Source organism: Protomyctophum parallelum (genome assembly GCF_964188405.1).
Source record: "Protomyctophum parallelum genome assembly, chromosome: 4".
Classification (NCBI taxonomy): Eukaryota; Metazoa; Chordata; class Actinopteri; order Myctophiformes; family Myctophidae; genus Protomyctophum; species Protomyctophum parallelum.
Window position 1 is genome coordinate 17,406,510 of NC_139700.1, and position 15,210 is coordinate 17,421,719.

The following is a 15,210-nucleotide window of genomic DNA, read 5'->3' on the forward strand; positions in this document are numbered from 1 at the left end:
AATGATGGTATTTGAAGCGTTGCTTGTTTCTAGGCATCTATTAGAGTCACCGTCCACTCAAAACTCCACCCCTATAAATCAGAGGACAATATTTTATCAAGACATCAATTCATTCTGGTTTCATCACAGCGCCACTGAAACAGGTTGCATGTATAAGCAGCAGTAGCAGCACCACGCGGCCCGCTCAGGCCTCATTAAGTCTGCTGCTCACCCGTCCTATCTTCCATTTGATGGACCAAGTGACATTTTGATGATGCCTGGTGGCTTTACACAAATACAACTCATTCCACTATTGATCTGGGGTTTTCGAATATATCACAAGCCAAACAACCGACAGTAATGGCATGATTCCTCCAGTCCCAGTCAAGGCTTCTGGAGTGCACACACACACCCGTCAATATCATAAGATTCAAATATTAGACTTAATTGATCTTGAACACAGCATTTTCTCCAGGCACATGCAGCCTATTATGGCCTACCTAGATAGAATAATCTTGCTAGTCGTCTGCCTTTTTCCACACAATAACACACACACACACACACACACACACACACACACACACACACACACACACACACACACACACACACACACACACACACACACACACACACACACACACACATTTGAAATGTTTATTTATGTCCACATAATGAGAAGTATAGGGAATACCTTGTACAAAGGACATAAACACTGCCAGTGCAGTTTGACAGTGGGAGAGCAGCCAGTTACAACGTGCATGGACGGCAAAGCATCGTTACATACAGTACAGCTGACATGTCGGACACAGGGCAGCAGACATAAATCATGGATAAAGGAGCGGATTCCTATAATGGCTGAAACTGAGCAGTACCTCGCTAACTGCTTGGCTCTCCTTTTGGAAAAGCCGGTCATTTGTAAGCTCCTCACAACCAACTTATGCACATGCCCTAGGCTGCCAAAGATAAAAACTAAAAGTTTACATCTGTAGCCTAGCTGTGAGACGGTCTGCACTAGCTGCTGATACTTCAGCACTTTGGTTAGAAAGGCTTCTTCCAGGCTATAGTCAAAGGTACAGCCGACCTCGAGAATGAACACCTCTCTATGGTTTTCATTTACAATGACATCAGGGGTGTTAGCTGAAATGTTAGAGAACACAGAATCATCATTACACAGGTTAAACATCCTCGGCTTCACAGTAGAATGCTTATAAAGCATGATGGAGGACCTGAAAATGGAAGAGATGTCTTTCGATATCAAATCCACTATTCTGTCATGCCTACTTATGTAAAGTCCCCTGTAAACATGGCACACACACACATACGGTAACGGGGTGTTCTTTTTGTGTTGTATAGTGTTTTATGATGTTTATTCTTAAAGGACCCCTGCGTCTGCACCATAGACTGTAAAAAATATGGACAAAGCGTTCCCCGGGTCTAACATGAACGTAAAATGAAGCCTGTAATAATATGGTAATTCCTGATGTAAGTCGCCATCTTTCTAGATCCGTTTTGGACCAGCTGGCCATTGGCTGGCTCCGTTTTGGACCAGCTGGCCATTGGCTGCCCAGACAACGAGGCGGGACTTCCCCCCTTCTTTTCCGTTGGTTTTTATTTTGACTCGAGTGGGAGGGGAATCCCGATCATAGACTAACGGTAGCCACGCCCCTCAGAACATACGCAATGTTTTTTTTTCTTTATGGTCATTTTTTTAATTAATGGGAGCATAATTTCATTAGAAATGAGACTTTAAACTAGTGACTGGAAGCAGAAAGTATTCATGACCATGTTTATTAAGGTAATACAGTCTAGGTGAAGTTGGGCCCAAATACATGGGCCTCTATGGAGCTATGGGGCTTTTTGGGTCCAGTCCAGCACCACAACAGGCCATTATATGAACTACCGATTTCAAATGAGGCTTCACGAAATATCTGGCTGACTGCCCCCCTGGTCTGCACACATAAAGTTGATGTATTGCTTGACTGATTTATAAATAAACAAACAAACAAACAAACAAACAAACAAGGCAACAGGCCATGGTGTCAACTAGCCTACTAACCTACTACAGCAGTGGTTCTCAACCAGTGGTCGGGGGAGCACCAGTGGTCCTTGAGGGGGTTCCAGGTGGTCCTCTGCAGCTAAATGATAACCAAATGGTTCCTTATTAGATATATTATATATAACCCTTATATCTTTAACTCTTGAGAGTGTAAAATGAAACTATTTCATTTTCATTGTACACTCTCAAGAGTCTATTATTGAAGAAGTCTACACAATTAGAGAATGTAGAAGAATTGTTAATTTGATCAACGTTTGCCTGTTATCTCTTCTCACCACATCAATACAGCATAGTATTGTGGACAAAATCGTATCCAACGACAACAAAACATTCAAAGTTTTGGGTCTGAGAGGCTAAATGTCATTAAATGGTGGTCCATGGTTCAAATGCAAAATAAATAAAGGGCCTTGATATGAAAAGGGTACTACATGTATACTACAGTGTTTGTGTCCACTACATTCTACTGTTGTAACCAAGTGTAATGCTTTATCATGGTGTCATCCACAGTAACAGTTTTTGTATTGAGTTATGCTTTCGTTTGAAATGTAGGCCTACCCATTCTGCATACTGTTAATCAATCAATCAATCAATCAATCAATCAATCAATCAATCAATCAATCAATTAATTCCCTGCTCCAGGAGAAGAATAAGCTATAAACAGGAGGCGGGTATTTCTGGGTGGATCTGTTTAATTACTTGCGCAAGCAGAGCGCGCAAGTAATGTTTTCGCCCGGTCTCTTCCGCCGTGACAGCTGTCCCGCCATTCGATGTTTATGCAGAAAAACATCAAATCTGTGCCTGTTTTGCTGGGACCAAATGACCACAAATGACCATATTTCTTACGTCATCATTTAGAGCTAGTCATACGTATACTATATACATAATCAGTAAAAATAAAATAGCAAATTGTGCCTGATCTGCTGGGACCAGAGTACGTGGTGTGTATATGTATGACTAGCTCTTAATGATGACGTAAGAAATATGGTCATTTGTGGTCATTTGGTCCCAGCAAACCAGGCACAGATTTGCTGTTTTCTTGCATAAACATCAAATGGCGGGACAGCTGTCACGGTTTTTGGCGCAAAGTAACCACAGTATACCGCTAATCAACTTACAACTACACACTTTATACAGTATAGAGTATAGAGTATATGTATACGTAAATAGTATATGCCTATATACTATATATATTTCTTACGTCATCATTTACAGCTAGTCATACGTATACTATATACATAATCAGTAAAAATAAAATAGCAAATTGTGCCTGATCTGCTGGGACCAGAGTACGTGGTGTGTATATGTATGACTAGCTCTTAATGATGACGTAAGAAATATGGTCATTTGTGGTCGTTTGGTCCCAGCAAACCAGGCACAGATTTGCTGTTTTCTTGCATAAACATCAAATGGCGGGACAGCTGTCACGGTTTTTGGCAAAGTAACCACAGTATACCGCTAATCAACTTACAACTACACACTCTATATAGTATATATGTATACGTATATAGTATATGCCTATATACTATATATAGTATATGCCTATATAGTATATGCCTGCTTTGCTGGGACCAAACGACCACAAATGACCATATCTCTTACGTCATCATTTAGAGCTAGTCATACGTATACTATATACATAATCAGTAAAAATAAAATAGCAAGTTGTGCCTGATCTGCTGGGACCAGAGTACGTGGTGTGTATATGTATGACTAGCTCTTCACCCAAACTTATATAGATAGAAACTTGAATCATACTTAATAATACTAGGTGTTTATGTGCATAAAGTAGGTAGGTAGCAAATAGTTCTAAAAATCTAAAAATTATACATTTCAAACGTTCCTTCACAGAGATACTGAGATTTGACAGTTTACAGCGGTCGAAAGGACTTGCGCGCTCTGCTTGCGCACTAGTTGGCCATTTATGGCCTACTAGTGTGCAACAAGCAAGTATGCACTCGACAGAGTGCAGTTCTAGTTTATCCTGAGATCATCATAGTGAATGGATCAGCTTCAATGAATCTAATAAATACTGGACACCAGCGCCACCTCTCTCAAAGGGCACCTACGGACGGCTGCAATTCGAAAGTGACCCCCGTAAATTCTGAATCCCACCCCCAACCCCTTTTCCCCCTCACTGTATATATATTTTTACCTTTTTACCTCCTCTATGATTTCCTGTTTTTGGCTATATAGAAGTCTATACTATATTTGTACGTCTCTAATTGTTATGATGAATTGAAAATGGTGGACCCTCTTGTAAACAAGTGTAATACTTTATGGTGTCGTCCACTCCCAGTTGACAGTTTTTGTACTTGAAATGTAGGCCTACTGTAATTCTGCAAACTGCTAATAAATACTTCAATTAATCAAAATCAAAACCTGGGGGACTTGTCCAGTTAATGTTGTACAAGTTTAAGGGTTGAAGTCTGCATAAATGGGTGGTTACACTGCCATCTGGTGGCTGGACAATAAAAGCTATTTAAGATTCTTGTTAAAATGCTAATGTTACCAATGCTGTTTTAAAGCGTTTTATCTGTCATAGGCTATGATAGGCTTCACCTTTTTGGTGAAGTGAGGCATGTCACTGAACTGAGTTCACAGCATGCATGATGCAGCAGAAGCATTATGATATTCCACATGACGGAGGAGCACACACACTTTAGTAGATCACTGAATGTTGCTTTAAATCTATAAGGTCAAAGGTCAGCAGCAGCAGTCCAGAAGACTCTAAAAGCAATTGTGGGCTCCAATCATAGGCCCCAATCATAGAGCTATGAGGCCCCAATGTTGTGGTTTTCAACTCGTTTCTTATCAAGGTCCATTATATATTCTGTATTTGAGCCACGGGCCACTGTTTGATGACATTTAGCCTCTCAGACCGAAAACCTAAAGAATATGTAGTTGTCGTTGAATTCCATGCTGTGTTGATGTGGTACCATTAAGATTAGGAGAGATAACAAGCAAACTTTGATCAAGAAATAACAATTCTTCTACATTCTCTAATTTTTTAGACTTTTAGACTTCATTTTACACTCTCAACACTTTTGGTGTTTTACCCCTTCAGGCCGGGAACCCATTTTTGAGTTCTGTACAATATGTATAGTATTCAAAAATGTAAAAAATGTAAAAAGATTCTGCTATATAAGAAGACTTAGGTCATGATTTAGAAGGCGTTTTCAGAATCTGCCTCAGGCCTAAATAGATCGAATAAGGGTCCATTAAATGGACCCTTATTAGACTCCATTTGGTTACCAACTCTCCATCATTTAGCTGGGGACTACTAAACCCCAGACTGTTATCAGTCTATAGGCTAGTTGTTTTAATCGATCCTCAGTACATTTTGGTCTGTATGCCCACCTGCAGTTGTGGAAAAAATATATTACTTTAGTACATTTAGGCCTACTCAATTTGTCAAATCAATTGGTGGTCCGTGGCTCAAATGCAGAATAAATAATGGGCCTTGATATGAAAAGGGTTGAAAACCACTGACCACTGTTTGTGTCCACTATTCCCTAATCCAGGAGAAGAATAAACTAAAGAAGGGGGTTCCAGGTGGTGCCTAGCTAAATGATAGAGTTGGTAACCAAATGGACCTTTAGATATTTAACTCTTGAGAGCGTAAAATGAAACCAAATGGACCCATTTGGTTTCATTTTACGCTCTCAAGAGTTAAATTATACTGCATTTTTACTTAATTTGTCTACACAAGTCTACACAATTAGAGAATGTAGAAGAATTGTTATCTGTTGTCTCTCCTATATGCTACCAACTTCAATTCGACAACGACAACTAAATGGGTCTGAGTCTTAAGGCTAAATGTCATCAAATGGTGGTCTGTGGACCGTGGCTCAAATACTAAATAAAAAATGGTTGAAAACCACTGTCATAGTGATGGATCAGCTTCAATTAATCTAATACTGGACAACAGCCCCACCTGGGGGAATTGTCCAGTAAATGATATGGAGCGCATAATGTAGGCCATAGACTGTAGACGCACGGCTTGACCCTTCTCGCACACCGTAGATTCGCGGAAGGGAATTAAGCGTGTGTTTATGTTTATGTGTGCGGCTCGGCTCGGCTACAGTATCATGATAATAAGTAAATAAAACAATATTCATAATTCGGCTTTGAATCTTATTTCAGCCCAGACATTCGACTATGGAAGATGAATGGGAAGAGGAGGTATGAATATGAATGTGCCCATATGTGTATTATATATTTAGCATTAGCATTGGCAATATCTGACTGAATATCTGAATATCTGAAATTATGTTCATCATCCTCGTTATTTTACAAGGCCCATTATTTATTCGGCATTTGAGCCACAGACCACGGACCACCATTTGATGAGATTTAGCCTCGATCGGAACCAAAAATAAAGAATATTTTCTTACAGTTGGATAAGTTCCCAAAATTCCATGCTGTATGATCATGTAGGCCTATGTTGTTTGCAGTGGCGAAGCACGGGAGCAGTGCATGTTCGGACTAACGGGACTTCGGATCTATGGGAAGGTCCCCATTAGGGCTATGGACCAGAGCTATTAAAGTGGCACCTGAAACATGACTGTCATACGAGCGTCATGTGAACTATGGCTAAATGGCACCATGATAGAAAATAACAATTCTTCTACATTGTCTCTAAATGTGTAGACTTCTTGTAAATTAAGTAATGCAGATTTCTTTTTTACAACAACAAGTCCCAGGTCCATTTGGTTTAATTTTACGCTCTCAAGAGTTAAAGATCTACAAGGGTCCATTTGGTTACCAACTCTCCATCATTTAGCTGGGGACCACCTGGAAGTGAACCCCCTCAAGGCCCACTGCATGGTGGTCCCCCGACCACTGGTTGAAAACCCACTGCCATAGCTAAAGATAGCCCAGTTGAATGAACTCCATTCACTGTTTATTGTTGTTGTTTGTTAGGATTCCCATTAGACCTAGAATGCCTGTGATCATTTAATTATACTTCGTAAATGTTCAAGTATCACAGGCATAGATCCCTTCTGGTAATCCTAGTAGAATTGGAATATGCGCAGCATAAATGTGATAAATGCTCCGTTTGTACTCACCCATTAAATAATTCCAAAGACGTGGAGAGAAAAATGGTCCTATAGTTTTATATCCATGTGAAAGTTCTGGCACAAAACGTGTTTTTTTTTTTTTTTTTTAAGATATTTTTTTGCGGCTTACGCCTTTTATTGATTTTTGAAGGGACAGACAGTAGGCTGACAGGAAACGGGAGAGAGATGGGGGGAAGACATGCAGTAAAGGCCGTGTCGGGTTCGGGAGTCGAACCCGCGGCACACTGCGACTGGATTACCAGTCCGGTGCCCAGACCGTTACGCCACGGCCTGGGCCACAAAACGTGTATTTAGTCAATTATCTCCACTTTTTCAAGAGATGCACACGGACATCTTTCTCTCCGGGCGAGGGGGGCCGGAATAATCGATGAACTGATTTGACAAATACGTCCTGTTTACAAATACGTCCCCTCACCCGGAGAGAAAGATGTCCGTGTGCATCTCTTGAAAAAGTGGAGATAATTGACTAAATACACGTTTTGTGCCAGAACTTTCACATGGATATAAAACTATAGGACCATTTTTCTCTCCACGTCTTTGGAATTATTTAATGGGTGAGTACAAACGGAGCATTTATCACATTTATGCCGCGCATATTCCAATTCTACCAGGATTACCAGAAGGGATCTATGCTTGTGATACATGAAAATATAGTATAATTAAATGATCACAGGCATTCTAGGTCTAGATTCCCATTAGCTTTTGCCATGACAAAATTAAGCTAGTCTTCCTGTGGTCCGACACTGACAAACATTTTAACAAAGACATTCCTTACAATAGTTCACAAACAAAAATCACTTTCAACACATTATACATTTGAAATATGTTTCCAGGGGTTACTACAGGATTGTTTGCATAAGGTGTTCTTTTAACAAGATTTTAAAGGTGAATTTTGTATTTGTATTTGTTATGCACTTTGGTAATGAGTTCCAACCTATTACAGCTCTATAGATAATGGAAGATTTGAGAATATTATTTGTGCTTTTTCCATGTTCCTCATTCATGGTTCCACACACGTTACTTTCTGCAGGAGCAACTGGTGGTGGTGGAGCTGTCTGGGATAATGAACAATGACCTGTCCAAGTTACGTGGCAGCTGCAAGATACTGGTGAGGATCTGCAGTAAAAAATGTCTGGTGCAGTTTAAATGCAGTGACTAAACACTGACAGTATAATAATAATAATATCTCAGACTCAAACCTATATAGCGCTTTTCTGAGTACCCAACCCAAAGACGCTTTACATGGGGGCAGAGGAATAGCAACAAAATAAAAACAACTTTATTGGAAAATAAATAAACACTAAGGGATAAAAACATAACAAACTGTGAAAAAAATAGTTATATATGCAGTAGCCTATATATGCATGATGAACATATTCAGACCTTCACATTCACCATGACGTCAGAATGAACATATTCATGCATGATGAACATATTCAGACATTCACATTCACCATGACGTCAGAATGAACATATTCATGCATGATGAACATATTCAGACATTCACATTCACCATGACATCAGAATGAACATATTCATGCATGATGAACATATTCAGACATTCACATTTACCCTCACGTCAGAATGAAGTTCTGAACACGGCTTCTCTTTCTGTTCAAGGACATCGACAGTGAGAGGCCCATGATGCAACTTGGGCAGTGTGTTTTTGTTGGGGACTATGAAGGTACAGTATGGTACATTCAACCCAGATTCGGCTCAAACAAGGGATTCAATTCACTCCGCTCCTATGCCACTAAAATGTGGAATGCCCTACCAACAGCCATTAAGACATGTAAATCCCTTGACTCCTTCAAAACCGCTCTCAAAGAGCAGGTCTACGGACGGCTGCCATTCGAAACTGGCCCCTGTAAATGAAGTCTGAGTTCCCCCTGACCCTTTTTCCCCATACTGTACATTATTTATTATAACAGTAACACATTATACAATTCTATAAAAAAACAGGAAATCATCATCATAAAGAAAGTAAAAAAGGGATTTTACTTTCTTTATAATGATGATTTCCTGTTTTTTATAGAATTTTATATTGGTACGTCTCTAAATGTTCTGATGAATTGAAAATGGTGGACCCTGTTGGAAACAAGTGCGGGGTGTCGTCCACAGTAACAGTTTTTGTATTGACTAGACTTGTTTGAAATGTACCAATTATACATACCGTGAAAAAGATGTTTCAATCAATCAATCAATTCCCTACATAGAGGATTTAACAGTAACACAATAATGCTGAATATTAAGACCACACAGATTCTGCACGTTGAAAAACGTTACTTCTACATAGGAAGGGCACAATAATGGGCCCTTCAAATCCCGCAATTTCCTTCTTCACATTGCTGCAGCAAAGCAAAGAAATTCTAGTATATAACATGTGATTCATCTGGCATATATCCCCCATGCTAGTTGAATCACATGTTGTTAAGTTTACCTGGAGATTGCATCTTGATCTTGCACGATTTTTGCATTCAACTGAAGGGCAAAAATAATTTGAATTCCTTGGTATAACCCACGTCTTCTGAAGCCAGACAAAAATAATATCACCATTGACATAATTATTTGGTACAAAGTTTCATTGTATGTGTGCATCCAGACCTCATACAGTACATGTAGACATGGAAGTAGAATTTGCATTGCCCTGAACCGAGCATGTATTAAAATGATCAAAGTCCCCAAAAAATACAGAAAAAGTTTAAATATGGAGAGATAAAAATCATCAATGTTTCTGCCTGACAGCAGCAGTTATGTACTTGTACTTTCTCCCACCCTGCTACAGATGTGATGGGTACCTGTGTGCTGTTTGAGGAGGGGCCATCAAAGGGTATGTTTCTTCTTCTAAATCATGATAATAATTAGAACAAACTTTATTTGTATAGCTTTAACTTATTTTTCATAAAATGCTTTTCATCGGTTCTCAAACATTTTCATGTCAGGACTCAGAAAGCCAGATAATTATATATTCTTCAAAAATTCCATGACATGTTTTGAGCTTGCATATGAGCAAGTACAAAATAGGGTTAATGTGGCTAAACCAGTGGTTTTCAACCTAATCAAGGTCCATTATTTATTCAGCATTTGAGCCACGGACCAAATTGTGATGACATTTTTTAGCCTCTCAGACCCAAAACTTTGAATACATCAACACCACATCAATACAGCATGGAACTGTGGACAAAATCTTTTGCAACGACAACAACGTTGCAAAAGATTTTGTCCACAGTTCCATGCTGTATTGATGTGGTACCATAGGATAATTAAAAACAAAAAACTCTAATTGTGTACTGTAGACTTAGATCGGTGATCCAATGCTTGCTCCATGTGCTACCTTCCCCCCTATACCAGAAAGCATGCTGGCTGGGCCAGGCTACCGTCTCCTAGCAAACTAGTATCATTCATACGTATCGTATCATATCGCAAAGCACTGAAAAGACCATATGACCTAATAGTGCGTCCTTGGCAGTCAAGCGTTGGATTTGATGTGACGTAATATTACGTCCTTGGCAGTAAGTCAGTGAGGTTATTAATGTTTTTGTGTGTGTGTGTGTGTGTGTGTGTGTGTGCTTGTTTGCGTGCTCTCAAAGGGAACAAAAATGGCACCCCAGAGCTCAAGTACAAGTGTCACACAATGAAGAGACTAATGATGCAGCGTACATTCCTCACTGAGAAGAAAGAGTGTGAAAGCAGCACAGGTGGGTGTTTCTCAATCGGGACCCATTTTGATAGATTGATTGAATACTTTATTAACAAGTTGCAAACGGTACAGCAAGGACAATTACACAAGCAATGCTAAAAGGATGACCAAAAAAAAGCCTTGAACCCATCCCATTGTGGTCCTATACACTGAACCCATTCTGACCTGAGATCAGATTCTAAAAATGTCTTCTACATCCTGACAGTTTTCTGAAAAAGCTATGTTTCTATGTCAGTCGTTCTTTCTATAGCAGATCTACAAGCTCATAGCGCGCCACCGAGTGGCGCGCTAAAGCATAACATAATGCAAACCAAAAGGGGTTCCCGCCCAGAATGGGTTAAAAAATATACACAAAAGCCAAAGCCTGGCGATGCATGGGTCTGCAGCACACATCTGTCTGTAAATGCCAAATGGTGCATTTATATAGCGATTTGACCCAAAGCGCTTCACATAGATTGTGCATTACATTCACCCATTCATTCATACACCGATGGCGGAAGAAACCATGCAGGGCACTAACATGCACATCAAATCTTGCTCAAGGACACTTCGACAATAACTCTGGGGGAGCCCGGGGTCAAACTGGGAATCTCACGGTTGCCATCCGGCCGCTCTAGTTTTGTTAGATGTTTTGTCTGAATTATTTATAAAGTCTAGCAAAATGTCCATGACTTATTAAACTTTAGCAATGGGAAAAGTTTAGCAATTCGGGGTGTTAATGGAGGAGTACTCTGTTTGGTCCCAAGTGAAAACCAGTTGATAACACCTGTTCCTATTTAGAATTGAGACATTTAGGCGACTTACGAAGTCAATAAAGGAACTCTTACTCTAGTCACTCAACACCAGAGTAAGCAGTTAGAAAACGGTGCCAAAGAAAACAATTAAAGTAACGGGTAAACATCAAACCTAGCATCTGTCCAAAGTAGTCCTTCCCTACCTGGGGATGCACACCCAAACTACATTTTGTGCAGACTTGAGACCGAACTCTGTTCTCTGCTACAGAGTAGACTTCTCAGAGGTGAATGGTCCAGATTGATATAGACAGTATGACAGTGAAAGGAACGGCGCTATTTGGCAAGTTAGTTTTATCTGTCAAAGCGTACAATATGGAAAACAATCCTGTCGGGAACCATTGATCATTATGCACATGAGCCTATGGGATCTGTAGTGGCAGTTGCGGTCACTCCCATAGTTGCAGGTACAACGGGGCACGGTGGCATAGTCGGTAGCGCTGGCACAGATAGAAGGTCCTGGGTTTGTTTCTCGAATGGGGACACTGTGGTTGCTGGGGGCGAGTTCTCTCCTCCGCGTCATCAGCGCCCATGTTCTCCCTGTGTCCCTTAGGGTAGGTATCCTTGCAGAAAACATGCAGCAATCCTGGTCTCTATACTTTGGAATTACATGTTCCTTCCACACACACATCCTACCGGAACCCCCCCCCCCCCCCCCCGATAAGAACATTGAAGGAAGCATGAGCTGAGTTTCAGGGTTGTCCCCAGGTTGACGGTAATATTTTATTGTCAAAATGTAACTGTCATACATAATGTATGATGTAACTGTAACTGTCATAGTTACTCATACATGGATTTCTTTCTGTTGCGCTTGCAGGAAATGGTCAGAGCTCTGAACAACAAGATATTGCCTCCCACCCCTGCCCGGCCTCCACCAGTGATATGCAGGACATGGCAGAGCAGATGGAGGAAACAGACAGGGCTGAGAGGATAGAGGGTTGATGTTGGAGAAATGGCAGCTGTGCTGACATCATTAATCGCTTTGCGAATTATCAGAGATAATAGTGTTTGTGAGGTTATGAGGCACTCACTCAATTCCCTGCTACAGACTGTTGAGATGGACGGTCCAGATGGATTTAGACAGTATGGCAGTTAAAGAAGTCAGTTAAACTGTCAAAGCATACAATTTGGACAACAGTCCTGTCTGGAGACATTGACTATTTTGTGGCCTTGAGCCTTAGGTTTAAAACAGAGTATGGTTGTTTGTAAACAGAATAATATGGCAAAAAAATACATTAAACATTTAGCTGATACTTGTTCAGAGATACTTGCATATTGTCACTAGACTGAGTTTGCTGTAGCCTGGGAGTGTACCTAGAACCTTTACATTACCGGACAGTCAGTTAAACCACTACACCAGTAGTCTCTCAAGACAGACTCATGTCAGGGGTCGCTGTTTTCCCGGTATTTGCCGATGGGATTCTCAGATTGCTACACCAGTGGTTCTCAAACATTTTCATACCGCGGACCCCCATTTGAAAAGATAAGCCAAGGACGGTTTTACGGCTCTAGCAGTGATTCTCAACCATTTTAATTTCAAGGACCCCCAAAGTTTGGTTCCATTTTACACTCTCCGAGTTAGACCCATAAGGGTCCATTTGGTTCCTAAATATCTGTCATTTAGCTGGGGACCCCCTGGAACCCCCCTGTGGACCCCACATTGAGAATGAGAGAACATTGACATTGTTCTCAAAGTGACATACTGTACAGTATATGAGCAAAAGTCATTGGACAGTCTGAACACACCCTTTCTAATTATTGTTCCTAATTACCGCCCTGTGTTCCAGTGAATTCCAATTTTATGGCGACAGTTTGCGGAAGGCCATTTTCTGAGTTTCTGAGAATGACACTCCCCATGTCCTAGAAATGGGTTGTGATGAGTGAGAGAGAATTTGACTGGCCTGTACAGAGCCCTGACTGGACTGTACAGAGCCCTGACTTGAACACCCAAACACACATTTGGAACGCCAAATGCCAGCCAACTTGAAGTCACTCTTATCCCTTTGTACCTGAATGGAAGCAAATTGCAGCATCAATGTTGTAGCTAGTGAAAAGCCATCCCATAATAGTGGAGAATGTTATCATCATCATCATCATCATCATACTATAATCATACTATAATTCTAACAATGTCTGTCTATCTGTGTGTGTGTGTGTGTGTGTGTGTCTGTCAGAAACACTGCCGTAACTCCTTACTGCCTGCACCAATCGCTCCCAGGCATTGACCATATGAATATGGAGGGCATAACGAAGCCCTTTTTTTGATTTGACACATTAATGATTATTAATGAATCGGACTAGTTAAGACGAGATTAGACAATAGACAGACAGACATGCGTGAATGCGCTATATTTTTTTCCCCCCTCTCCCTCTCCCCAGTTTAGACATTGAGGGGTCGATTTAGGACTTCTATTTTACTTACTTCTATATTACTAATCTAATTACAGTATTATGATCTGGGGGCGTGTAGTATGTCATATTGCAATTTTGGGCATGTTAAGAAGCGCTTTTGACACCCCGCGGAGTGCGCAAAACGGCCTTGAATTAGTCATGGGTGTGTTTAAGGCGTGTTTGAGACGTACCCAATCAACATGTCCGTACTATTCTCTTTACCAGTCAGCTGATGTCACATACGGAATGCGCACTTTGGGGATCGTGGTATGACATTTCTTCAGGCTGGCACCATAGAAGACATGACATGCCTTTGTCACATTTGGGTTAATTATTCCTATTGCACTGCATGCTGTCACCTTTATGCCTCAAAAGAACAGACCCACCTTTCAGATCGGAATGGAATTGCGAGTAGATAGCAGCATATTGGCAAATTGGCAATCCATGCGTAATTAATTAATTCGATAACGATAGAACCATGTACCATACAGCGAATGAAAGCAAGATTCCTAAGGAATATGGAGATTTTTACATTTAATAAAACGGTTGAGAAATGAGAGAACCATGAGTGTTTATAGGCTAATATCAACGTTTTTGAGTGGTGCAACCACTCCTACAACCAGCTTGCAATGTCCTCGTACGTGTTTGTGTGTCTGTGTGTGTGTCTGTCTCGTACTTGTTTGTGTGTCTGTGTGAGCATGAGTATGTGACTTAAAAATAGCAGTAGGGGGCGCCAGAAACAGTGAGAGGGGTAGTGACTCTAATGAGAGAGAGTGAGAGAGGTAGTGACTAATGAGAGAGAGAGATAGAGAGAGAGAGAGAGGGGGGGGGGGGGGGGATTGCACCACTCAGTTCACACGTGTGTGATTTATTTTATGAAAGACCAAACGGGCTGTGAACTTGAAGAGCTCAATCACCATCCCGACACGGAAGAAATATAGCCTAGTGCATGCATGTATATGCACTGTTGCACTTGCACACAGTAGCCTACACACGCTCTTTATTTGTTTCTATTGAAAAACACCAGTAAAATAACGTTTATTATATTTTATTTCATTCAAGTCACGACGAAGGAATGAGTTGAATGCGTGCTGCGTAATGCTGTGGCCCCGATGGTATGGTGTTCGCTGAGTTCGCTCGTAGCATTTTATTGAAGAAGACTTGAATCGGGTGTGATACAGCATATGAAAGCACATTTCCCACGGATTA

At 40.7% G+C, this 15,210-nt stretch overlaps 1 protein-coding gene across 1 annotated transcript; it reads left to right on the forward strand.

Moving 5' to 3' along the window:
* Positions 1 to 6,071: 6,071 nt before the first annotated feature.
* LOC310857483 (general transcription factor 3C polypeptide 6-like) lies at positions 6,072 to 12,810 on the forward strand. The gene is made up of 6 exons (XM_083763180.1): positions 6,072 to 6,220; positions 8,150 to 8,227; positions 8,740 to 8,803; positions 9,905 to 9,949; positions 10,710 to 10,817; positions 12,428 to 12,810. The coding sequence occupies exons 1-6, from the start codon at positions 6,197 to 6,199 to the stop codon at positions 12,550 to 12,552; spliced, it is 444 nt and encodes a 147-aa protein (XP_083619306.1). The 5' UTR covers positions 6,072 to 6,196; the 3' UTR covers positions 12,553 to 12,810.
* The last annotated feature ends 2,400 nt before the right edge of the window (positions 12,811 to 15,210 follow it).

Excerpts from the sequence above, each read along its gene's own strand:
- LOC310857483 (XM_083763180.1), top strand. The coding sequence starts at position 6,197 with ATGGAAGATGAATGGGAAGAGGAG. Across the intron at positions 8,228-8,739 it reads GTGGCAGCTGCAAGATACTG|GACATCGACAGTGAGAGGCC; the intron begins GTGAGGATCTGC and ends TTTCTGTTCAAG. Across the intron at positions 9,950-10,709 it reads TGAGGAGGGGCCATCAAAGG|GGAACAAAAATGGCACCCCA; the intron begins GTATGTTTCTTC and ends GTGCTCTCAAAG.